This window comes from Salvelinus namaycush, chromosome 32, assembly GCF_016432855.1.
Source record: "Salvelinus namaycush isolate Seneca chromosome 32, SaNama_1.0, whole genome shotgun sequence".
Taxonomy (NCBI): domain Eukaryota; kingdom Metazoa; phylum Chordata; class Actinopteri; order Salmoniformes; family Salmonidae; genus Salvelinus; species Salvelinus namaycush.
The window spans coordinates 25,131,871-25,158,115 of record NC_052338.1 but is presented as its reverse complement, the minus strand read 5'-3'; the positions used below and the strand labels follow the sequence as shown (position 1 = coordinate 25,158,115).

Here is a 26,245-nt window from a genome sequence, read left to right as displayed (position 1 = left end):
TACAGTGTAGACATTGTTAATGTTGTAAATGACTATTGTAGCTGGAAACGGCAGATTTTTTATGGAATATCTACATAGGCGTACAGAGGCCCATTATCAGCAACCATCACTCCTGTGTTCCAATGGCACGTTGTGTGATCACACAGAAAACCCTTATGCAATTATGTTAGCACAGCTGAAAACTGTTGTTCTGATTAAAGAAGCAATAAAACTGGCCTTCTTCAGACTAGTTGAGTATCTGGAGCATCAGCATTTGTGGGTTAGATTACAGGCTCAAAATGTCCAGAAACAAAGACCTTTCTTCTGAAACTCGTGCGTCTATTCTTGTTCTGAGAAATGAAGGCTATTCCATGCGAGAAAATGGCAAGAAACTGAAGATCTCGTACAACGCTGTGTACTACTCCCTTCACAGAACAGCGCAAACTGGCTCTAACCAGAATAGAAAATAGGAGTGGCAGGCCCCGGTGCACAACTGAGCAAGAGGACATTAGAGTGTCTAGTTTGAGAAAACAGACGCCTCACAAGTCCTCAACTGGCAGCTCCATTAAATAGGACCCGCAAAACACCAGTCTCAACATCAACAGTGAAGAGGCGACTCCAGGATGCTGGCCTTCTAGGCAGAGTTGCAAAGAAAAATACATATCTCAGACTGGCCAATAAAAATAAAAGTTTAAGATTGGCAAAAGAACACAGACACTGGACAGAGGAACTCTGCCTAGAAGGCCAGCATCCCGGAGTCGCCTCTTCACTGTTGATGTGGAGTTTGGTGTTTCGCTGAGTTTAGAAGGCTGCTATACTAAGCCTACTGATAATGACATTACTTATTATTATAAAGATGATCTTAATAATAACAAGAAGGAGATCAAGAAATAATGAGGGTTATTATTATAAATATTATTTTTCTGACAATTTGGAACAATGTAAACACTAAAAATATATAAATAAAACCAGTGAGGCTGGTCTAACAAAAATAAAGTATAAAGCCTTTATTGCAGCATAGCAAAGATTAAAAACAGACAATTTGTGAAATTGTTGCTCAAGGCTTGGTGCTCACGGAATCAGTAGGCTATTAAACACTCAACAGAAGCAGGACGTCTTATTTCTGTAGATATATTGATGATTTATAAAGCCAGGCACATTTAACAGTTAGGCTATTGATTATAGCTGCAGCTGTACATAGTCCATCTGTAAATAGCCTACCCAATCTACCTACCTCATCCCCATACTGTTTTTATTTGATTTACTTTTCTGCTCTTTTGCACACCAGTATCTCTACTTGCACATCATCATCTGCTCATTTATCACTACAGTGTTAATCTGCTAAAATTGTAATTATTCGCTCCTATGGCCTACTTATTGCCTACCTCATGCCTTTTTCACACACACTGTATATAGACTTTCTTTTTTATACTGTATCATTGACTTGTATATTGTGTTATTGGTTTGTTTATTGTTTACTCCTTTGTGTAACTCTGTGTTGTTGTCTGTGTCACACTGCTTTGCTTTATCTTGGCCAGGTCGCAGTTGCAAATGAGAACTTGTTCTCAACTAGCCTACCTGGTTAAATAAAGGTGAAATCTTTTTTTTTTTAAATAAAATAGACCTAATTAAGTTGGGATTTCCTCTCTCCTCACTTTACTTAGACAATAAGACATGGGCTGTTTCCTCATTTCCTAACTCTGCTGCTGCCTCCACCGCATTGTTCTCAACACCAATATGCTGGTTAACTTTGCTATTATGCACATAGCAACATGGTCTAGGAAAAGGCTCCAATTCAACAGCGCACTGATGTTTCAGAACCGCGGACAGCAACCACTATCCAACGCGGGAGAAAGTGCATCTGTTATAAAAAATGTATTGTACCATTGTTCCTATGTAATATAACCATATACAATTTCAGTAGCACGTCTTAGAGTGATGGACTGTGCCATCCCCACGGCCTCCACAATGGATCAGTCCACTCAGACAGGCGCCAATCAGACAGGTGTCTTGTAAACCATAATTATTTGTATTTTTTTAGCTACTGCTCGACTAAAATCTTGGTCGACCAACAGCCTATCGACCAAACAATCAACTAAATGGGGTCAGCCCTAATACTAACTAAACCATTCAGCTGTGGTGCACGGCCTGACAGGTATGAATCCCCAGTTGGCCTGATCAAAGTTGTTTCCTGTCCGACCGTGAACACCTCGTATACATCTGAAAGAGCTCCCACTAAGAGGAGCATGGGGATACAGACGCCCAACTACACACGCTTTTTCAGTCTTCTCCCTCTCTCTCACCTCCCTCCTGTCCTTGGCTGAGGCTGTGAACCAAACACAAACAAACTGATTGCTTTAGCGAGGGGATACACACTTACTCACTCGCACATCCACAAGCCACGACGGACAATGTCAGCCAACCAGCCCTGATTAGATATATAGCTTGAGATTGTCTTCAGTACCAGTCACTGACAGTCATCATCTACGTTGAGTGATGTTTTACTAAGACGGGTTTGGCTGAGAACGTTACGAAAACGATGACTTGTTGGGAATCGTAGGTGGCTCGTTTCAGTTAGTTGTATCTTGTTCTTGATACCTTGTTTTGAGGTGATTTGACTGATGTCACGTCTATGCTAATATGGCTAAAATTCACTAGCTAACCAACAACTGACAATGTATTTGAGAGACAAAAAGTGCAACTTTATTTATGTTTTCAATAAAAATTGGAGATGAAATATAGTTTACACGTTGTCAGCATAGTTTTGTCCCATAGTTGAGCATGTTTTTGTTGCTGAACAACCAACCAAATATTTTATTTTACCTTTATTTAACTAGGCAAGTCAGTTAAGAACAAATTCTTATTTACAATGACGGCCTAGGAACAGTGGGGTAACTGCCTTGTTCAGGGAAAGAACGACAGATTTGTAGCTTGTCAGCTCGGGGATTCGATCCAGCAACCTTTCGGTTACTGGCCCAACGCTCTAACCACTAGGCTACCGTAATGATAATGCTGGTATATTCCACATTACCTCCTTTGGCATGACTGATTGACAGTTGATATCAATCAGCGTAAATAAACACTGAAAGAGTTTGAGTGAGACTTTAAAATGTATACAGTGTAAGGAAAGGAGGAAGGAAGAATGAAGAAAGCATACCTTAACGTAGGACGGCTGTTTTTCCAGGATAAGATCGGCAACTTTTTTGGAAACCTACAGAGCGAGGACATAAAAAAAATAACCCAGTCAGACGCTTGTAAATGCCATCCCACCTGAGAAACACGGTTATCATACTATGGTAGTGCATGGAGAAAGAATAGATGGCTTTGGTGTCTATCTATAACATAAGTCTTTAACCAAGAGGATTCTCACAATGTGTAATATCTGTATTGTTGATCAAACCGAGACTGAATTAGCCTACACTTTACTACTAGACTGAACTAGCCTTCACTTTACTACGAGACTGAATTAGCCTACACTTTACTACTAGAATGAATTAGCCTACACTTTACTACTAGAATGAATTAGCCTACACTTTACTACTAGAATGAATTAGCCTACACTTTACTACTAGAATGAATTAGCCTACACTTTACTACTAGAATGAATTAGCATACACTTTACTACTAGACTGAAATAGCCTACACTTTACGAGACAATTAGCATACACTTTACTAGACTGAATTAGCCTACACTTTACTACGAGACTGAACTAGCCTTCACTAGTCTTCATTGGTGTTTTCTGAAAAGCAAGGCCTAAAGGACACAAAACGTCAATGTTGCATTGATGAAATGGAATAAGAAACGTAAGAAATAACTACCAGGTTGGGTTAACTACCAGGTTGTAGAAATAACTACCAGGTTGGGTTAACTACCAGGTTGTAGAAATAACTACCAGGTTGGGTTAACTACCAGATTGGGTTAATTTAACCCTGGACTAAATCATGCCAACACTCTCACACAGCATGCTGTATTTACTCAGTAGAAGAAACCATGTTTGTGCACCTACACAACACAACATACTCACAATAAATACACAAGGGACTGACTTGCCACCTAGCCACACATAGCCTAGTATGTTGTGGATAGCATCCGACTTATAACACATTTAGGGCAAGGCTGTAGTGGGGATAACACACACAGACACACACAGCTAGGAACATAATGTTCCAGAGCCATGTTGATGCTCAGTACACAGCTCCACAGTGAGGGGGGGCTGATATATTGCTGTACGGAGGGGGGGTTGGGTAAGGGAGCTAACTGTAGCCCTGAACAGAACAGATGGTCGGACTGTTCAGCTGCTACACTCACCTGCTCAACTGTATGTATGTGTGTGCAGATGTTCAGCTGCTACACTCGCCTGCTCAACTGTATGTATGTGTGTGCAGATGTTCAGCTGCTACACTCGCTTGCTCAACTGTATGTATGTGTGTGCAGATGTTCAGCTGCTACACTCGCTTGCTCAACTGTATGTATGTGTGTGCAGATGTTCAGCTGCTACACTCGCCTGCTCAACTGTATGTATGTGTGTGCAGATGTTCAGCTGCTACACTCGCTTGCTCAACTGTATGTATGTGTGTGCAGATGTTCAGCTGCTACACTCGCTTGCTCAACTGTATGTATGTGTGTGCAGATGTTCAGCTGCTACACTCGCTTGCTCAACTGTATGTATGTGTGTGCAGATGTTCAGCTGCTACACTCGCTTGCTCAACTGTATGTATGTGTGTGCAGATGTTCAGCTGCTACACTCGCTTGCTCAACTGTATGTATGTGTGTGCAGATGTTCAGCTGCTACACTCGCCTGCTCAACTGTATGTATGTGTGTGCAGATGTTCAGCTGCTACACTCGCCTGCTCAACTGTATGTATGTGTGTGCAGATGTTCAGCTGCTACACTCGCTTGCTCAACTGTATGTATGTGTGTGCAGATGTTCAGCTGCTACACTCGCTTGCTCAACTGTATGTATGTGTGTGCAGATGTTCAGCTGCTACACTCGCTTGCTCAACTGTATGTATGTGTGTGCAGATGTTCAGCTGCTACACTCGCTTGCTCAACTGTATGTATGTGTGTGCAGATGTTCAGCTGCTACACTCGCTTGCTCAACTGTATGTATGTGTGTGCAGATGTTCAGCTGCTACACTCACTTGCTCAACTGTATGTATGTGTGTGCAGATGTTCAGCTGCTACACTCGCTTGCTCAACTGTATGTATGTGTGTGCAGATGTTCAGCTGCTACACTCACTTGCTCAACTGTGTGTATGTGTGTGCAGATGTTCAGCTGCTACACTCACTTGCTCAACTGTGTGTATGTGTGTGCAGATGTTCAGCTGCTACACTCACTTGCTCAACTGTGTGTATGTGTGTGCAGATGTTCAGCTGCTACACTCGCTTGCTCAACTGTATGTATGTGTGTGCAGATGTTCAGCTGCTACACTCACTTGCTCAACTGTGTGTATGTGTGTGCAGATGTTCAGCTGCTACACTCACTTGCTCAACTGTGTGTATGTGTGTGCGTGCGTGCGAGAGAGAGCGAGAGGGTGAGTGAGTGAAATAATGAATGTGAGATGGAGAGAGGGAGGGGGTAGCCTCTGAAATCAACCATATTTTTTTTATTTAAAAAAGTAGAAATTATTACCTCTGAGGTTATATAACGCAAAGATGACTGTGTTTGTAAGATGCCTACATGCGTGTGTACATGCCTGGGAAACAAATTCTGTGTCAGGGGTCTATGCTTTTTACAAGGAGCACGTGTCCGCCTAAATTGGAAAAATGTTGGCACACACAAAGAAATGTAGGAGCACAATGAAAAATATTTGATGTAATAAACTAGAATCCTTCATTTTTCTAGGCGCACTGGTGCTCCTAAATTAAAATACAGATCGCACAGCTAAATATTTAGACGCATAGCAGTGGTTCAGTGTGAGGGGTCACTTCACTTATAGCACAACACCAGTCCCATTTAGGATCCAGAGAAAGGGCTCATCCCTGCTACAGAGACCCTTCTCCTCTTCACTCAAACACAATTCATTCAAAAAACACATCCATATCATCAAAAAGCAGCAGTGTGGAAAAGACCCAATCACCTGCAGGATCCCACACCACCACACAGATTAGCCCGCCCATCACCTGTGGTCTGAGAGCCCAACAGCGAGGTATAATTCACATGTAATTGACTGGGATGCAGAGCGGAGTTAATAGCCCAATTTTCTGGCCTCACGCCCCATGCATTTTAGCTAAGAGCTGTCATTTAGCAAAGACTACTGGGTATCAGTAATAAATGGCACCCTATTCACTATATAGTGTGCACTACTTTTGACCAGAGCCCTATGGGTCCTATATATGGCGTAGGGTGCCATTTTGGATGCAGCCTACTGTAAGTGTTCTTCACCAGCTGCAGTTAGGGGTCTAAAAGCCAACAGCCAATCACATCGAATTCAGAAAGACAATCAACCAGTCATCGCCCTCAGTTTGTAGCGCAGAAGGTAGAGACCGTGAAGCTGGACAGAAACAGTAGGCGTTAAGTTAGCCTATACCCGTTAGCCTATACCACTGCAGCATCCTAACATTTCTCAATCATACACTGAGTGAGACGTTTCTATGTCAACATATTTTACACACTAAAAGGTGTAAAGGAACATGTTGATTTCGTGCAGAGCCGTGGTGGTAACACTCCGCGATACTTGTCACATACAACTACCCACCGCAATCGGAGACCGGGCCTCAATGTCCACCCTTTCCATTATTTATCCTACCTGCCTGTCTCCATCTCATTTCCTTACTGCCTGAATAAAACTAAATGTTGATTTGTCTCATGTACTAATTTGAGGATTTGAGAGTTCCATCTGAGGTCTGTGATGCTAAGTGTGTCAGAGAGGCAGGGAGTGAAGTGGATCATTTCTATTTCTCTTATTACCTAAATGGCACAACACCAGCCCTAGTGATTTCATAACCAGCCTACTTCACCAGTCCTGCACCAAATGAGGTTTCTATAGTTTGTTAAGGGGAGACAGACAGTGGTGATGTACTGTATATCAAGCAGCTAAGTAAACACGGTGGCCATTTAAAAAAAGACTGTCTACATCCCAAATAGAATAATATCACCTAAATCCCTCAAACTCAACTCTGGACCTGGAAGCCAGCTATTGCTCCCCTCTAATCGGGGACTGATTTAGACCTGGGACAATAGGTGACCTCATAGGTAAGAGTTGAATACCCCTGGACTACATGGTGGATAATATCATAGCCTATTCCCTAAAAGTAGTGTCCTGTGTAGGGAATAGGATGTAATTTAGGACACACCCGGAGCATGAAACCCAGGAAGAGTCCTGGTCAATATCAATGAGTGAGCTGGATCAATACACACCGCCGGCCCCTTCCTCCTCCTAATACACCTGGATCAATACATACCGCCGGCCCCTTCCTCCTCCTAATACACCTGGATCAATACACACCGCCGGCCCCTTCCTCCTCCTAATACACCTGGATCAATACACACCGCCGGCCCCTTCCTCCTCCTAATACACCTGGACCAATACACACCGCCGGCCCCTTCCTCCTCCTAATACACCTGGATCAATACACACCGCCGGCCCCTTCCTCCTCCTAATACACACCGCCGGCCCCTTCCTCCTCCTAATACACCTGGATCAATACACACCGCCGGCCCCTTCCTCCTCCTAATACACCTGGATCAATACACACCGCCGGCCCCTTCCTCCTCCTAATACACCTGGACCAATACACACCGCCGGCCCCTTCCTCCTCCTAATACACCTGGATCAATACACACCGCCGGCCCCTTCCTCCTCCTAATACACCTGGATCAATACACACCGCCGGCCCCTTCCTCCTCCTAATACACCTGGATCAATACACACCGCCGGCCCCTTCCTCCTCCTAATACACCTGGATCAATACACACCGCCGGCCCCTTCCTCCTCCTAATACACCTGGATCAATACACACCGCCGGCCCCTTCCTCCTCCTAATACACCTGGATCAATACATACCGCCGGCCCCTTCCTCCTCCTAATACACCTGGATCAATACACACCGCCGGCCCCTTCCTCCTCCTAATACACCTGGATCAATACACACCGCCGGCCCCTTCCTCCTCCTAATACACCTGGATCAATACATACCGCCGGCCCCTTCCTCCTCCTAATACACCTGGATCAATACACACCGCCGGCCCCTTCCTCCTGCTATTACACCAGGATCAATACACACCGCCGGCCCCTTCCTCCTCCTAATACACCTGGATCAATACACACCGCCGGCCCCTTCCTCCTCCTAATACACCTGGATCAATACACACCGCCGGCCCCTTCCTCCTCCTAATACACCTGGATCAATACACACCGCCGGCCCCTTCCTCCTCCTAATACACCTGGATCAATACACACCGTCGGCCCCTTCCTCCTCCTAATACACCTGGATCAATACACACCGCCGGCCCCTTCCTCCTCCTAATACACTTGGACCAATACACACCGCCGGCCCCTTCCTCCTCCTAATACACCTGGATCAATACACACCGCCGGCCCCTTCCTCCTCCTAATACACCTGGACCAATACACACCGCCGGCCCCTTCCTCCTCCTAATACACCTGGACCAATACACACCGCCGACCCCTTCCTCCTCCTAATACACCTGGATCAATACACACCGCCGGCCCCTTCCTCCTCCTAATACACCTGGATCAATACACACCGCCGGCCCCTTCCTCCTCCTAATACACCTGGATCAATACACACCGTCGGCCCCTTCCTCCTCCTAATACACCTGGATCAATACATACCGCCGGCCCCTTCCTCCTCCTAATACACCTGGATCAATACACACCGCCGGCCCCTTCCTCCTCCTAATACACCTGGATCAATACACACCGTCGGCCCCTTCCTCCTCCTAATACACCTGGATCAATACACACCGCCGGCCCCTTCCTCCTCCTAATACACCTGGATCAATACACACCGCCGGCCCCTTCCTCCTCCTAATACACCTGGATCAATACACACCGCCGGCCCCTTCCTCCTCCTCATACACCTGGATCAATACATACCGCCGGCCCCTTCCTCCTCCTAATACACCTGGATCAATACACACCGTCGGCCCCTTCCTCCTCCTAATACACCTGGATCAATACACACCGCCGGCCCCTTCCTCCTCCTAATACACCTGGACCAATACACACCGCCGGCCCCTTCCTCCTCCTAATACACCTGGATCAATACACACCGCCGGCCCCTTCCTCCTCCTAATACACCTGGACCAATACACACCGCCGGGCCCTTCCTCCACCTAATACACCTGGAACAACTCATACTCACATTGGGACTGGATGTTTGTCTATTGCGTGTGCATGTGCACGTGTGTGTGCATGTGTACGTGTGTGTGCATGTGTACTAGAGGTTGACCGATTAATCGAAATGGACGATTAATTAGGGCCGATTTCAGGTTTTCATAACAATCGGAAATCTGTATTTTTGGGCACCGATTTGCCGTTTTTTAAATTATTTTTTTATACCTTTATTTAACTAGGCAAGTCAGTTAAGAACACATTCTTATTTTCAATGACAGCCTAGGAACGGTGGGTTAACTGCCTTGTTCAGTGGCAGGACGACAGATTTTCACAGTCAGCTCGGGGGATCCAATCTTGCAACCTTACAGTTAACTAGTCCAACGCAATAACGACCTGCCTCTCTCTCGTTACACTCCACAAGGAGACTGCCTGTTACGCGAATGCAGTAAGCCAAGGTAAGTTGCTAGCTAGCATTAAACTTATCTTATAAAAACAATCAATCATAACCACTAGTTAACTACACATGGTTGATGATATTACTAGATATTATCTAGCGTGTCCTGCGTTGCATATAATCTGACTGAGCATACAAGCATACAAGTATCTAAGTATCTGACTGAGCGGTGGTAGGTAGAAGCAGGCGCTTAAACATTCATTCAAATAGCACTTTCGTGCGTTTTGCCAGCAGCTCTTCGTTGTGTGTCAAGCATTGCGCTGTTTATGACTTCAAGCCTATCAACTCCCGAGAAGAGGCTGGTGTAACCGAAGTGAAATGGCTAGCTAGTTAGCGCGCGCTAATAGCGTTTCAAACGTCACTCGCTCTGAGCCTTCTAGTAGTTGTTCCCCTTGCTATGCATGGGTAACGCTGCTTCGATGGTGGCTGTTGTCGATGTGTTGCTGGTTCGAGCCCAGGGAGGAGCGAGGAGAGGGACGGAAGCTATACTGTTACACTTGCAATACTAAAAAGTGCCTATAAGAACATCCAATAGTCAAAGGTTAATGAAATACAAATGGTATAGAGGGAAATAGTCCTATAATTCCTATAATAACTACAACCTAAAACTTCTTACCTGGGAATATTGAAGACTCATGTTAAAAGGAACTACCAGCTTTCATATGTTCTCATGTTCTGAGCAAGGCACTGAAACGTTAGCTTTCTTAAATAGCACATATTGCACTTTTACTTTCTTCTCCAACACTTTGTTTTTGCATTATTTAAACCAAATTGAACATGTTTCATTATTTACTTGAGGCTAAATTGATTTTATTGATGTATTATATTAAGTTAAAATAAGTGTTCATTCAGTATTGTTGTAATTGTCATTATTACAAATAAATAAATAAAAACCGGCCGATTAATCGGTATCGGCTTTGAAAAATCATAATCTGTCGACCTCTAATGTGTACGTGTGTGTGCGTGTGTACGTGTGTGTGCGTGTACGTGTGTGTGCGTGTGTACGTGTGTACGTGTGTGTGCATGTGTACGTGTGTGTGCATGTGTACGTGTGTGTGCATGTGTACGTGTGTGTGCATGTGTACATGTGTACGTGTGAAAGAGCTGTTTTGTGTGTACCCATGTCCATGTAGCCAACTTATCATCAATCAGTTAATCACTTGAACAATAAGTAGTCGTAGAGTACAGCAATCCATATAGTTTCTCTCACACACACCCCATAATGACGAAGCGAAAACAGGTTTTTAGAAATGTTTGTAAAAAATGTAAAAGAAATACCGTATTTACATAAGTATTCAGACCCTTTGCTATGAGACTCAAAAGCTCAGGTGCATCCTGTTTCCATTGATCATCCTTGAGATGTTTCTTCAACTTGGAGTCACCTGTGGTAAATTCAATTGATTGGACACGATTTGGAAAGGCACACACCTGTCTATATAAAAAGGTCCCACAGTTGACAGGGTATGTCAGAGCAAAAACCAAGCCATGAGGTTGGAAGAATTGCCCGTATAGCTCCGAGACAGGATTGTATATATAAATATTTATGCAGCATTGAAGGTCCCCAAGAACACAGTGGCCTCCATCACTCTTAAATGGAAGAGTTTTGGAACCACCAAGACTCTTCCTAGAACTGGCTGCCCAGCCAAACTGAGCAATCGGGGGAGAAGGGCTTTGGTCAGGGAGGTGACCAAGAAACCGATGGTCACTGACAGAGCTCCTCTGTGTAGATGGGAGAACCTTCCAGAAGGACAACCATCTCTGCAGCACTCCACCAATCAGGCCTTTCTGGTAGAGTGGCCAGACGGAAGCCACTGCTAAGTAAAAGACATGACAGCCCTCTTGGAGTTTGCCAAAAGGCACCTAAAGGACTCGAACCATGAGAAACAAGTTTCTCTGGTCTGATGAAACCAAGATTAAACTATTTGGCCTAAATGCCAAGCGCCACATTTGGAGGAAACCTGGCACCATCCCTATGGTGAAGCATAGTGGTGGCAACATACTAGGAATCCTAGAAGTTATAGAGAGACTTCCCCCTCTTAAAGGTTACAGCAGAGCCCCTGGCATCTCTAATGTGGATGATAATCATACAGCAGACAAGTAATTAACTGAGAGATGAGCCTCAGCCAACGATGTGTCAAAGCTGTCAATTACACTGCGGACCTCCACCACCTCCCTATATAGCAGCCATTCTCTACAACAGCTTCTGCTGTTGGGGGGGGGGGGGAAATCACCCATTTGTTTTGGATGGAACTCATTTAAGGGAGAAGTTCTATGGAATGTATCAATGCACCATTCCTATCTACAGTACAGTATCTACTCCTCTGCCTCAGCGAGGGAAATAATCAATTTCACATCAGCGCATAGGGCTGGAGAGGCCCTATCAACAGGTAGTTATCAGAGAGAGAGAGTTCAGATCCTATAGGGAGTGTCATTATGCATGTACACAATGTAGCACAGTGGAAGTCTATATCCAAAGCTATGAATATGTGATGGAGGAGAAACCATCCTTCTCCTATGCATTTGTTTGAAAGGATCAGATAGGTGTGTAAGCAATACAGTGAAAATTCCACCTTACCAATCAGAGGACAAGATAGAGCTATTACCGTACATACCTACAGGAAGTGTCTAGGGGTCGTTTGCTAACTAGGGGATGACTTGGAATTCTGCATACGATGATCTCCATCCTACGGGGTGGGGGCGAGGCGATCTGAGGCCGGGTTAGTCATTCACAGCCTGGGTAAGGCAGAAGACTTGATAAGGCCCCTGGTCCTCTGGTCCTGGTATTGACCCCTGGGGTCTCAGGCTGGCAGCCAGCTGTCTGCTCTGTTAAAGAGCTCTGTCAGACAGTCAGTGTTCTGTCCACAGAGGCCTCCATCTTTCATCCTACCACCGCTAGGGATCATGACTCTGGTCCTGCCTCGCTCCCTGAATAGACAGCTCTGCTGTGTGAGACACAATGCAGAGCAGGAGGCTAGGGAGGGAGTCACAGTGAAGGACGAGAAACAAGGGAGAGGGGAAGGATCCAGATTTTGTGCAGCTGCACACTCCACATCATGAATTTAAAAGCATTGGATTGGTGTAAGCATTGGCTTGAGGGAGTTTCCCACATTGTTAAATCTATGACAGGGAGTATGCAAGTGCACACTTCAGGAGAAGTGTAGAGAATTATTTATTTTACCGTTATTTTACCAGGTAAGTTGACTGAGAACATGTTCTCATTTACAGCAACGACCTGGGGAATAGTTTCAGGGGAGAGAAGGGGGATGAATGAGCCAATTGTAAGCACATTCAGGGAGACGAGGAGGGTACAGAGGGAAAGATGAGGCAGGGAGGAAAGGAGGATGCAAGAAGAGAAGGAGGATCGAAGGAGAATACGGGTTGCATATTTCTAAAATGATTCTGATATAGTTCCTCTGCTGGCTAGCTCTCTGCCCTCCAGGTCTGGGTGACCTGCAGAGAACCTCTACAATAGTGATGATGCTCTTTTTAAGCAATAAGGCACGACGGGGTGTGGTATTGGCCAATATACCACGGCTAAGGGCTGTTCTTCTTGGGGTGGCAGGTAGCCTAGTGGTTAGAGCGTTGGGCCAATAACCGAAAGGTTGCTAGATCAAATCCCAGAGCTGACAAGGTAAAAATCTGTCGTTCTGCTCCTGAACAAGGCAGTTAACCCACTGTTCCTTCATTGTAAATAAGAATTTGTTCTTAACTGACCTGCCTAGTTAAAGGTTAAATAAAAAATATTGGACACAGCCCTTAGTCGTGGTATATTGGCAAATCCCCAAGATGCCTTATTGCTATTATAAACTGGTTAGCAACGTAATTAGAGAGGTAAAAATAAATGTTTTGTCATACCCGTGGTATACGGTCTGATATACCACGGCTGTCAGCCAACCAGCATTCAGGTCTCGACCCACCCAGTTTATAATTACTAATAACACTTTGGGCCTGCAGCAGAAACACTACCAGTGACTAATGTCGTGGCAGAATCAGATTTAGCTAAGTAACAGATAGATAAGATGTTATTTTCATCATATGCTTGTGAGATACTTGTCATTAGAATCTTCTGAGCTAGGGATTGGTAACTTGGGGCCAGAGAGGGGAGAGGTCAGGCTTGTCTTCATATGTCAATGTATCTGTTAAACCATGTGGTGCTAAGTAGAATATTAGAAGGGGAGGAGGACAGAGTGGAATGTTGGTTTCTTATGGGAACGTTGTTTGTAACTATTCCTAAACCATGGGATGGAGTTATTAATTGGGAAACCAGTTAGTTATCTCATACAATGTCTGTACGCCAGTCACTCCCTACTTTTCTCATAGGGGGAAGGAGTTTGGCCGTGTTTGGAACCATTGTATGTCCCCTCTGAGGTTGCCCTTATCTTGACCTAGTATTTGACCTAAGGGGCTCACTGTCTGATTTTGAGTTTGTCCAGGTTTGGGAGTATCTAGAAATGACTATTGATATATGCCATTGGATGAGGTAATGTTTTGGTAGACAGGGAAGTATCAAGCATGAGATTTAAACCTTGTCTTGGGAGATCAAACTGAACAATGATTTACCTCTTTCGGGTAAAGGATTCTTTGTAAGTTGAGAGGGGTGTTCTTGGCTATAAATGAAACTAAGAATTGTTTCATAAGGACTCTCAGAGAATTCATTTATAGACACTGAATTGATCTGAGAGTCATTAAAGGGCTTTGGTGAAGCTTGTATATATATATTAAAGATGGAATATATAATTTAACTCTGACTTGTGTGTGGTTGGCTCTCTCTCTCTCTTTATTGAGTAATACAGGAAATTTCCACGACACTAACTATTAATCACAGTATATCTGTGTAGCGGTGTAAAGGAGTCTTGCTGAATATAACATGCCGATATCCACCTGGGACTGCACTTCTCCAATGTGCAATACAGGAGTCGACTGTATGTACATGCCCAGGCTGAAGCAATAAGCTCAGGGTTAACAGAAATGATATAAAATTGGTGATTTTGCAGTTCTATGTTCTCTGTATTCAGGTGTTGCAGAGCAATATACTGTACTCAACTATTTAAGTCCTTGTTTTGAACACTAAAGATGTTGTCGTAGAATGTTATGTTGGACTTCAAAGTGCACGGATACAGTATAAATGGCATAGCTACTTCAGGGAGAAGTATCCGTGGGAGTGAGTGACCCAGCGCTGCTCATGTCATTTCCTTCACTTACCGCTGCTTGTTGTCTCTTCAGCTTGTCTCTGTACTCCTCCAGCTCCTGCAAGTTCAGCTCAGGTGGGAGTTTCTGTCATAAACACACAATAAAAGCATTGTAACAATACAATAAGAATACAATGCCCACACCAATAACTTCTTAGAAGATAAAGCTATTCTGTGGAATGCTTTGGTGTGTGGAGTGAACCACCTGCCAGAAAATAAATCAAAAGATTACTTATCATGGACACCGAACTGAAATCCAAATGCCAGCAGCTAAGAACCGGGCAGGATTTCGTTTAATTTGTTTCTTTTAGAAGTTAATCTTAATTCTTTGGAGTTTCTTCAGCATCAGCTCTAGTTTGCTTAAGTACCATTTTTCAAAAGAGCCTCCAAGGTCTTCATAATTTAAAAAGAGAAGAAAAAGTGGCAGAATTGTATAGCATACATGCTTAGACGTATAATAAATTAAAATGGAGGAGCACTACTTAATTGGTGAAGAACAAACAAGGGGAAAGACAGCAGCAAAAAACTAAGCACTGAGGATGATGGGTAATTGCTTTCCACTTGGCTGAAAGTCTAATTTTGTAATCTGGAAGGTTGTTGTTCTTGCGACACTGCTAAATCTAATGAGATTTCACACCCTTCCTCCGCGAGTGTTTTATCCATCAATCTAGAAGTCGTCGGCGTGTGAGCAGGAGAAGACGCCACAATGACGCTCGAGTAGATACACCCGTCAAGGGGGGAGAGGTGTCCCACATAACAAGTTTGGGAACCAGGGGGAGGGAGGTGTAGGTAGGGAGGCCCCAAGTCACTAACTAGTCAGTGTAGACCCCAAGTCACCAACTAGTCAGTGTAGACACCACTGAGGCCCAAGTCACTGTAACTAGTCAGTGTAGACCCCGCTGAGGCCCCAAGTCACTGTAACTAGTCAGTGTAGACCCCGCTGAGGCCCCAAGTCACTGTAACTAGTCAGTGTAGACCCCGCTGAGGCCCAAGTCGCTTTAACTAGTCACTGTAGACCCCGCTGAGGCCCAAGTCGCTTTAACTAGTCACTGTAACTAGTCACTGTAACTAGTCAGTGTAAACCAAGTCACTGTAACTAGTCAGTGTAAACCAAGTCACTGTAACTAGTCAGTGTCGACCAAGTCACTGTAACTAGTTAGTGTAGACCCCACTGTAACTAGTTAGTGTAGACCCCACTGTAACTAGTTAGTGTAGACCCCGCTGACTGCACTGTTTGGTACTATAATGTACAATGTATAGTGTACATGATGATCGGACTGTTATGGGAGGTCCAAGCCTGTTACATGGCATATGCCTCACTCTTCCTGTGGTGGGTAAGGCATTTGTATGCTGGTGGGGTGTCTATATATATTTATAGCTTTTTAAGAGCGTGGAAAGAAGGTCCTTCACATATTGTCTCAGTGACAATAACAGCAACAAAGGGGAGAGTGGGTAGAAATTCCCTTGTTGCTGTTTATATCCCTTGTTGCTGAGGGTTGAGAGCTTGAGGTAGTCACATCATACAAGTACTTGGGAGTATGGCTAGACGGTCCTCCTCTCAGCACATATCAAAGCCGCAGGCTAAAGTTAAATCTAGACTTTGTTTCCTCTATTGCAATCGCTCCTCTTTCACCCCAGCTGCCAAACTAACCCTGATTCAGATGACCATCCCACCCATGCTAGATTACAGAGACGTCATTTATAGATAGGCAGGTAAGGGTGCTCTCGAGCGACTAGATGTTCTTTACCATTCTGCCATCAGATTTGCCACCAATGCTCCTTATAGGAAACATCACTGTGCTCTATACTCCTCTGTAAACTGGTCATCTCTGTACACCCGTTGCGATACCCACTGGTTGATGCTTATTTATAAAACCCTCTTAGGCCTCACTCCCCCCTATCTTAGATATCTACTACAGCCCTCATCCTCCACATACAACACCCGTTCTGGCAGTCACATTCTGTTAAAGGTCCCCACACATCCCTGGGTCGCTCGTCTTTTCAGTTCGCTGCAGCTAGCAACTGGATCAAGCTGCAACAAACACTCAAACTGGACCGTTTTATCTCCATCTCTTCATTCAAAGACTCAATCATGGACACTCTTACTGACAGTTGTGGCTGCTTCGCGTGATGTATTGTTGTCTCTATCTTCTTGCCCTTTGTGCTGTTGTCTGTGCCCAATGTTTGTACCATGTGTTGTGCTGCTACCATGTTGTGCTGCTGCCATGTTGTGTTGCTACCATGTTGTTGTCATGTGTTGCTACCATGCTGTGGTCTTAGATCTCTCTTTATGTAGTGTTTTGTTTAGGCTGCAGCATACACTGTACTGTAGACCTAACTGACTAACTCACCAGCTTGGTGTGTCCTCTGGGTCTGTAGTGAACAGTGGGCCTAACTAACTGACTCACCTCCAGCTTGGTGTGTCCTCTGGGTCTGTAGTGAACAGTGGGCCTAACTAACTGACTAACTCACCTCCAGCTTGTTGTGTCCTCTGGGTCTGTAGTGAACAGTGGGCCTAACTAACTGACTCACCTCCAGCTCGTGCTGCACCATGTCAAAGGAGTCGTTGGAGTAGTAGACCTCCTGGATGCTGTTAATGATCTCCTGCTCCGCCTGGGGGTCGATGGGCTGCTCCCTCATCTCCCTCATCTCCTCCTGAGATACCATAGAGAGGTGAGAAAGAGAAATTGATGCATCAGTTAGGTCAGTAAGACTGCAAAGCACCCGGTTGCTGGGACACCCTCGTGGGAAGGGAGGAAACGGAGGCTCTGTGAAAAAAAAACAACTCTCCAGAATTTCTCTAGGAACCAAAGCCTGTCCATTGGGTTTCTCGCTCCTGAAGTCCACAGATTACCTTCTTATTTAAGCCTGTCTGGCTGTTTCCCTGGAGAGAACTCTACACAGACCCATAATGAATATAGGCACTTATCAATAGATACCGCTCTCAGTCAATCCTCTCTTTGAAGATTGACACGCTGCCCAATTTGAGAGGGCAAAGCCTGTGCAACACACGGATAATGCATTATAGTAAAGCAAATCAGCTATGAAATAGGCTGAAACATATCCAGGAGGAACGGGGGTAAATCATCCCAATGGCAGGCAAAAGGACTGATCGAGGAAGAAAGATGCTAGGATATTCTTCAATAACCTTCACAGCATCCATTTGACCATGCCAAAGAGATAGGGTGTGACAGATGGGCCTATATCTCAGGCACTGATTATCAAAACACCTGCCTAGTCGAGAAAAAATCTTCAAAACCGGATTTTTCCAGTAAAAGTGAGGAATCAGTGGCAAATTAGAGGTGAATTACAAGGGAATTAAGGGCGAATTAGAGGAATCAGAGAGGGATCAGAGGCAAATTAGAGGCGAATTACAAGGTAATCAGGGGCGATTTAGAGGAATCAGAGGCGAATTACAGCGGAATCAGAGGCAAAATAGAGAGGAATCAGAGGCGAATCAGAGGCAAATTAGAGGCGAATTACAAGGGAATCGGGGGCGAAGGAATCAGAGGGATCAGAGGCGAATCACAGAAGAAGCAGATGCGAAGCAGAGGAAAGAGGCAAATTAGAGAGGAATGAGAGGCGTGTTATGAAATCTGTGAATGTATTGTAATGTATTTAAAATTGTATAACTGCCTTAATCCTGCCTTGGCAGCAGCTAATGGGGATTCATAATAAATACAAATTAAAGACGAATCAGAGGCAAATTACAGAGGAATATTACAGAGGAATGAGTACCACCCGTGTGCGTGCGTGCGTGGACTATACCAGTATCACGATACTCGTGAGTATGGAAACAATACACAAAGCGAATTTAATTTCTTTAGGAAAACAGCCCTAATGTTGGAAACAAACATCATTATGTTGTCATCAAGTCACATGTATTTATTTTCCAAGTTATAGAACACAATATTTGACATACAGCAGGTTTTTAAAGGACCAAACAGGGAGGTCTGCTTCGTGTTTTCATTTTTTGCCATGGAAAACAAATACTGCGATCCTGGTATTGTCCCGTCCTGGTATGTGTTTTGAAGGCGTGCTGTGCAGGTCTGACACATTTGAGGCTGGGTAGGGAGAACACAGCAGGAGCCAACATGGAGTGTGTGGGTGAGCGGAGCGTTGGAGCTCAGCATCCCTAGTGAGGGGGTGGGTGGAAAATTATGGAGGGAGGGATACTGGTAAAGAGAAAATAAATAAAAGGCCAGAAGTGATTCATCTCTCAGGTACCCCAAATTGATAGTGCCCTTCTCTGAACTCTGCCTTTTCCTCTTTCTGTTTGTCCCACTCTCTCTCATCATGACTTTAAAAATATATTCAAGACAACAAAATCAACCTAGGTGAATGACTCATTTCTGGGCTCCAAGCATCTCTTCCCTCCACTCTGCTTCACAGGCACAAACACAGCCTAAACATTAGCCTATCCCTAAACTCTGCAGAGCAGAGACATCTAACAACTATCATCAAGCTTTGATCACGTTCACGTTGATGGATTAAAATGAAACAATGATCCTCCTCTGTCCAAATTAAAAAAAGTCTCATCGTGTCGTTCCTCCTTCTCAATATGGGCAGAAACAAAAATTCAAAAGCCATTTGCACCTAAAAGTAGGCTGTTTAATGAGCCTTATCAAAGAACCAAAGGCTGTTCGGCTGAAGTGGTCATTGAATGCAGAGAGAAAACCCAGCAGAAGACAAAAGGGGTTCCTTCTTGGTGAGTGTCAGAAGCCAGGTGAACACATGATGCCAGAGGAACACCTGGTCAGTTTGATGGTGAGGTAAATGGTGAAGATGTTCAGCTCTGCAGTACACCATGCCAAAGGGACACTGGTCAGTTTGATGGTGAGGTAAATGGTGAAGATGTTCAGCTCTGCAGTACACCATGCCAAAGGGACACTGGTCAGTTTGATGGTGAGGTAAATGGTGAAGATGTTCAGCTCTGCAGTACACCATGCCAAAGGGACACCTGGTCAGTTTGATGGCGAGGTAAATGGTGAAGATGTTCAGCTCTGCAGTACACCATGCCAAAGGGACACTGGTCAGTTTGATGGCGAGGTAAATGGTGAAGATGTTCAGCTCTGCAGTACACCATGCCAAAGGGACACTGGTCAGTTTGATGGTAAGGTAAATGGTGAAGATGTTCAGCTCTGCAGTACACATGATGCCAGAGGGACACCTGGTGGTGGATCAGAGAACTAACCTACATGGAACAGTCAGTACTGTAGAAGTACGGGTTGACTCGCAGTCCTGGCAGTTATATCTGAGTGGCATGTGGGTTTAGGGTCATTAAATAGTGGATGAAGGGCGGGTGGGTTTAGGGTCATTAAATAGTGGATGAAGGGCGGGTGGGTTTAGGGTCATTAAATAGTGGATGAAGGGCGGGTGGGTTTAGGGTCATTAAATAGTGGATGAAGCGTGGGTGGGTTTATGGTCATTAAATAGTGGATGAAGCGTGGGTGGGTTTATGGTCATTAAATAGTGGATGAAGGGCAGGTGGCAGGTTGAATGAAGAGAAAACAATACCATTAAAAAAACAATAAATGTAGAATTCTTGTGCAATTTATATCTATAGGCTACATTTCTGGCATTAGTGCGTAAACCTAAGCTTCAGGACTTATAACTGTACACGCGCCAAATAGCCTACATGCCAATCGCCAAATGCTTTAGGGAACCGGTAGAAAAAGTTAATGTTGATCCACTGAGGCAAAAAGACAATGTCGGAATTGAATTCAATAATAGAAAAGCTGCAAAATGGAGAGTTGAAAATAAAGAGAAGGGAGGACCAGAAAAGTCATGTTTGGAAAAGATTAGGTGAAGTGAAAAAAGAGGATGATATGTTACGTGATAATTGAGGTGTTATACAAATTTGACAGTCACAAGACGGGGACTTCAAAATAGGCCTATGGCACATGAAGGGAACTGTAGCCTACTGTTCAGATGGGTTCAATGGAAACTGAAAACTGGACACTGACTGTAGGTCTATAACCTCTCACATAACCTTAATATTAACTCCTGCAGTAAAATGATACACCAATTGTAGGCTACATTTTTACTCAGGAACAAGAGTGGAGAAACATGATTTCTTTCTTTCAGCATCTTGAGAGAATGTGAATGTGCAGTTAGATACCGTCTGTAGAGGTGCTGTCTTTATCAGCATCATAAAAGCTGATAGTATTTCAACCACATAAAATATGCATCCAAGCAGAACTGAAATCTTATCAGAAACATGTTGGGTCGTTGAAACAGCATTATATTGTCTTACAACCGGTCTAACAGATGTAATTTAGACATTTTGCAAATAAAATCTTTAGTTTCTTTAGAGTCATTACATTATCTCCCCGGTCCCTAAACATCTTTGCGCCGCGAAAGAAGCAGAGAGAGAAAAATAAACTTTCCAGAAGTCAACTAGATTGAAGCGTTCATTGATGACATTCTGGTGAGCAAGGGTTTATTTAGTCTTCTAGGGCTACAATTAATAACAGAAGAGAAGCGGCATGTATCTAATTATAGACAAGTTGACTAACAAATACCCTACCAAAGTGTCAGAAGTTATAAGAAGAAACCTATCAGGCAAAAAAAAGATCAGTTCCCGAAAATGTCAATAAGACAACTCCATAAGCCTCTGCAATACATCCCAAGGAGGCAGATACTGTATATCTGACATTACATAAACTCAGCAAAAGAAGATATGTCCCTTTTTCAGGACCCTGTCTTTCAAAGATAATTCATTAAAATCCAAATAACTTCACAGATCTTCATTGTAAAGGGTTTAAACACTGTTTCCCATGCTTGTTCAATGAACCATAAACAATTCATGAACATGCACCTGTGGAACAGTCGTTAAGACACTAACAGCTTACAGACGGTAGGCAATTAAGGTCACAGTTATGATAAGTTAGGACACTAAAGAGGCCTTTCTACTGACTTTGAAAAACACCAAAAGAAAGAAGCCCAGGGCCCTTGCTCATCTGCGTGAACGTGCCTTAGGCATGCTGCAAAGAGGCATGAGGACTGCAGATGTGGCCAGGGCAATACATTGCAATGTCCATACTGTGAGACGCCTAAGACAGCGCTACAGGGAGACAGGACAGACAGCTGATCAACACCTGCACAGGATCGGTACATCCAAACATCACACCTGCGGGACAGGTACAGGATGGCAACAACAGCTGCCCGAGTTACACCAGGAACACACAATCCCTCCATCAGTGCTCAGACTGTCCACAATAGGCTGAGAGAGGCTGGACTGGGGGCTTCTAGGCCTGTTGTAAAGGCAGGTCATCACCAGACATCACCGGCAACAACGTCGCCTATGGGCACAAACCCACCGTCGCTGGACCAGACAGGACTGGCAAAAAGTGCTCTTCACTGACGAGTCGCAGTTTTGTCTCACCAGGGGTGATGGTCGGATTCGTGTTTATTGTCGAATGAATGAGCGTTACACCGAGGCCTGTACTCTGGAGCAGGATCGATTTGGAGGTGGAGGGTCCTTCATGTTCTGGGGCGGTGTGTCACAGCATCATCGGACTGAGCTTGTTGGCATTGAAGGCAATCTCAACGCTGTGCGTTACAGGGAAGACATCCTCCTCCCTCATGTGGTACCCTTCCTGCAGGCTCATCCTGACATGACCCTCCAGCATGACAATGCCACCAGCCATACTGTTCGTTCTGTGCATGATTTCCTGAAAGACAGGAATGTCAGTGTTCTGCCATGGCCAGCGAAGAGCCCGGATCTCATGCTCAATGGGATTGTCTGGGACCTGTTGGATCGGATGGTAAGGGCTAGGGCCACTCCCCCCAGAAATGTCTGGGAACTTGCAGGTGCCTTGGTGGAAGAGTGGGGTACCTCTCAAAGCAAGAACTGGCAAATCTGGTGCAGTCCATGAGGAGGAGATGCACTGCAGTACTTAATGCAGCTGGTGGCCACACCAGATACTGACTGTTACTTTTGATTTTGACCCCCCCTTTGTTCAGGGACACAATATTCCATTTCTGTTGGTCACATGTCTGTGGAACTTGTTCAGTTTGGCTCTCAGTTGTTGAATCTTGTTATGTTCAAACAAATATTTACACATGTTAAGTTTGCTGAAAATAAACGCAGTTGACAGTGAGAGGACGTTTCTTTTTTTGCTAGGTTTAGATGTACAATACATGACCAAAAGTATGTGGACACGTACTCGTCAAACATCTCATTCCAAAATCATTGGCATTAATATGAAGTTGGTCCCCACTTTGCTGCTATAACAGCCTCCACTCTTCTGGCAAGGCTTTCCACTAGATGATGGAACATTGCTACGGGGACTCCCTTCAGCCAAAAGAGCATTCGTGAGTTCGGGCACTGCTGTTTGGCGATTAGGCCTGGCTCGCAGTCCGTGTTCCAATTCGTCCCAAAAGTGTTTGATGGTGTTGATGTCAGGGCTCTGTGCAGCCCAGTCAAGTTCTTCCACACCAATCCTGACAAACCATTTCTGTATGGACCTTGCTTTGTGAACAGGGACATTGTCATGCTGAAACAGGAAAGGGCCTTCCCCAAACTGTTGCCACAAAGATGGAAGCACAGAATTGTCTAGAATGTCATTTTATGCTGTAGTATTAAATGCGTTGTAGGTGTTTTATGCTGTAGCACTAGCCCAAAACCATGAAATACAACCCCAGACCATTATTCCTCCTCCACCAAACTTTACAGTTGGGGCAGGTAGCATTCTCCTGGCATCCGCCAAACCCAGATTCGTCCGTCGGACTGCCAGATGGTGAAGCGTAATTCATCACTCCAGAGAACGCGTTTCCACTGCTCCAGAGTCCAATGGGAGTGAGTATTACACCACTCCAGCCGACGCTTGGCATTGCACATGGTGATCTTAGGCTTGTGTACGGCTGCTCGGCCACGGAAACCCATTTCATGAATCTCCCGAAGAACAGTTCTTGTGCTGACGTTGCTTCCAGAGGCAGTTTTTGAACTCGGTAGGGAGTGTTGCAACCGAGGACAGACGTGCTAAGCGCTTCAGTACGCGGCGTTCCCGTTCTGTGAGCTTGTGTGGCCTACCACTTTGCGGCTGAGCCATTGTTGCTCTTAGACGTATCCACTTCACAATAACAGCAATTACAGCTGACAGGGGCAGCTCTAGCAGTGTAGAAATTTCACAAACCTTTCCTTGTTGGAAAGGTGGCATCCTATGGCGGTGCCACGTTGAAAATCACTGAGCTCTTCAGTAAGGCCATTCAACAACCAATTATCTATTATCTATTTGTATATGGAGATCAAAAATCTAATTGTATTGGTCACATGCGCCGAATACAACAGGTGTAGACCTTACAGTGAAACGCTTACTTACAAGCCCTTAAGCAACAATGCAGTTTCAAAAAAATACATACATAAGAATAAGAGATAAAAGTAACAAGTAATTAAAGAGCAGCAGTAAAAAATAATATATATAGGGGGGGTGCCAGTACAGAGTCAATGTGCGGGGGGCACTGGTTAGTCGAGGTAGTATGTACATGTAGGTAGCGTTAAAGTGAATATGCATAGATGACAACAAAGAGTGGCAGTGGTGTGAAGAAGGGGGGGCAATTCAAATAGTCTTGGTAGCCATTTTGCTAGCTGTTCAGGAGTCTTATGGCTTGGGGGTAGAAGCTGTTTAGAAGCCTCTTGAACCTAGACTTGGCGCTCCGGTACCACTTGCCGTATGGTAGCAGAGAGAACAGTCTATGACTAGGGCGGCTGGAGTGTTTGACACATTAGGGCCTTCCTCTGACACCGCCTTGTATAGAGGTCCTGAATGGCAGGAAGCTTGGCCAGCCCAGTGACGTACTGGGCTGTTCGCACTACCCTCTGTAGTGCCTTGCGGCCGGAGGCCGAGCAGTTGCCATACCAGGTAGTGATGCAACCAGTCAGGATGATCTCGATGGTGCAGCTGTAGAACCTTTTGAGGATCTGAGGAACCATGCCAAATCTTTTCAGTCTCCCGAGGGGGAATAGGTTTTGTCGTGCCCGCTTCACGACGGTCATGGTGTGCTTGGACCATGTTAGCTTGTTGGTGATCTGGACACCAAGGAACTTGAAGCTCTCAACCTGCTCCACTGCAGCCCCGTCGATGAGAATGGGGGAGTGTTCGTTCCTCTTTTTCCTGTAGTTCACAATCATCTCCTTTGTCTTGATCACATTGAGGGAGAGGTTGTTGTCCTTGCACCACCGGCCAGGTCTCTGACGTCCTCCCTATAGGCTGTCTCATTGTTGTCGGTGATCAGGCCTACCACTTGTGTCATCGGCAAATGTAAGGATGGTGTTGGAGTCGTGCCTGGCCGTGCAGTCATGAGTGAACAGGGAGTACAGGAGGGGGCTGATCATGCACCCCTGAGGGGCACCTGTGTTGAGGATCAGCGTGGAGGATGTGTTGTTACCTACCCTTACCACCTGGGGGGTGGCCATTCAGGAAGTCCAGGATCCAGTTGCAGAGGGAGGTGTTTAGTCCCAGGGTCCGTAGCTTATTGTTGAGCTTTGACGGCACTATGGTGTTGAACGCTGAGCTGAAGTCAATGAATAGCATTCTCACATAGGTGTTCCTTTTGTTCAGGTGGGAAAGGGCAGTGTGGAGTGCAATAGAGACTGCATCATCTGTGGATCTGTTGGGGCGGTATGCAAATTGGAGTGGGTCTAGGGTTTCTGGGATGATGGTGTTGATGTGAGCCATGACCAGCCTTTCAAAGCACTTCATGACGTGAGTGCTACAGGTCAGTAGTCATTTAGGCAGATTACCTTAGTGTTCTTGGGCACAGGCACTATGGTGGTCTGCTTAAAACATGTTGGTATTACAGACTCAGTCAGGGAGAGGTTGAAAATGTCAGTGAAGACACTATTTGGTAAGCGCATGGTCGGAGTACACGTCCTTGTAATCCGTCTGGCCCTGCGGCCTTGTGAATGTTGACCTGTCTTAAGGTCTTAGTCACATCGGCAGCGGAGAGCGTGATCACACATTTCAGTGTTATTTGCCTTGAAGTGAGCATAGAAGTTATTTAGCTCGTCTGGTAGGCTCATGTCACTGGGCAGCTCTCGGCTGTGCTTCCCTTTGTAGTCTAATGGTTTGCAGGCCCTGCCACATCGGACGAGCGTCAGAGCCGGAGTAGAACGACTCTTAGTCCTCTATGGACACTTTGCCTGTTTGATGGTTCGTCGGAGGGCATAGCGGGATTTCTTATAAGCTTCGGGGTTAGAGTCCTGCTCCTTGAAAGCGGCAGCTCTAGCCTTTAGCTCAGTGCGGATGCTGCCTGTAATCCATGGCTTCTGGTTGGGGTATGTACGTACTGTCACTGTGGGGACGACATCATCAAT

At 45.0% G+C, this 26,245-nt stretch overlaps 1 protein-coding gene across 1 annotated transcript in view; it reads right to left on the bottom strand.

Annotated features, from left to right (window-relative positions):
* Positions 1-26,245, bottom strand: part of vps50 (VPS50 EARP/GARPII complex subunit) — a 221,522-nt gene that overhangs the window by 182,066 nt on the left and 13,211 nt on the right. The window contains exons 3-5 of the mRNA XM_038971647.1: positions 17,458-17,580; positions 14,939-15,010; positions 3,137-3,190 (exon numbers count right to left, since the gene is read on the bottom strand). Coding sequence (XP_038827575.1) covers positions 3,137-3,190; positions 14,939-15,010; positions 17,458-17,580 — 249 coding nt within the window. The remainder of the gene's footprint in view (positions 1-3,136; positions 3,191-14,938; positions 15,011-17,457; positions 17,581-26,245) is intronic.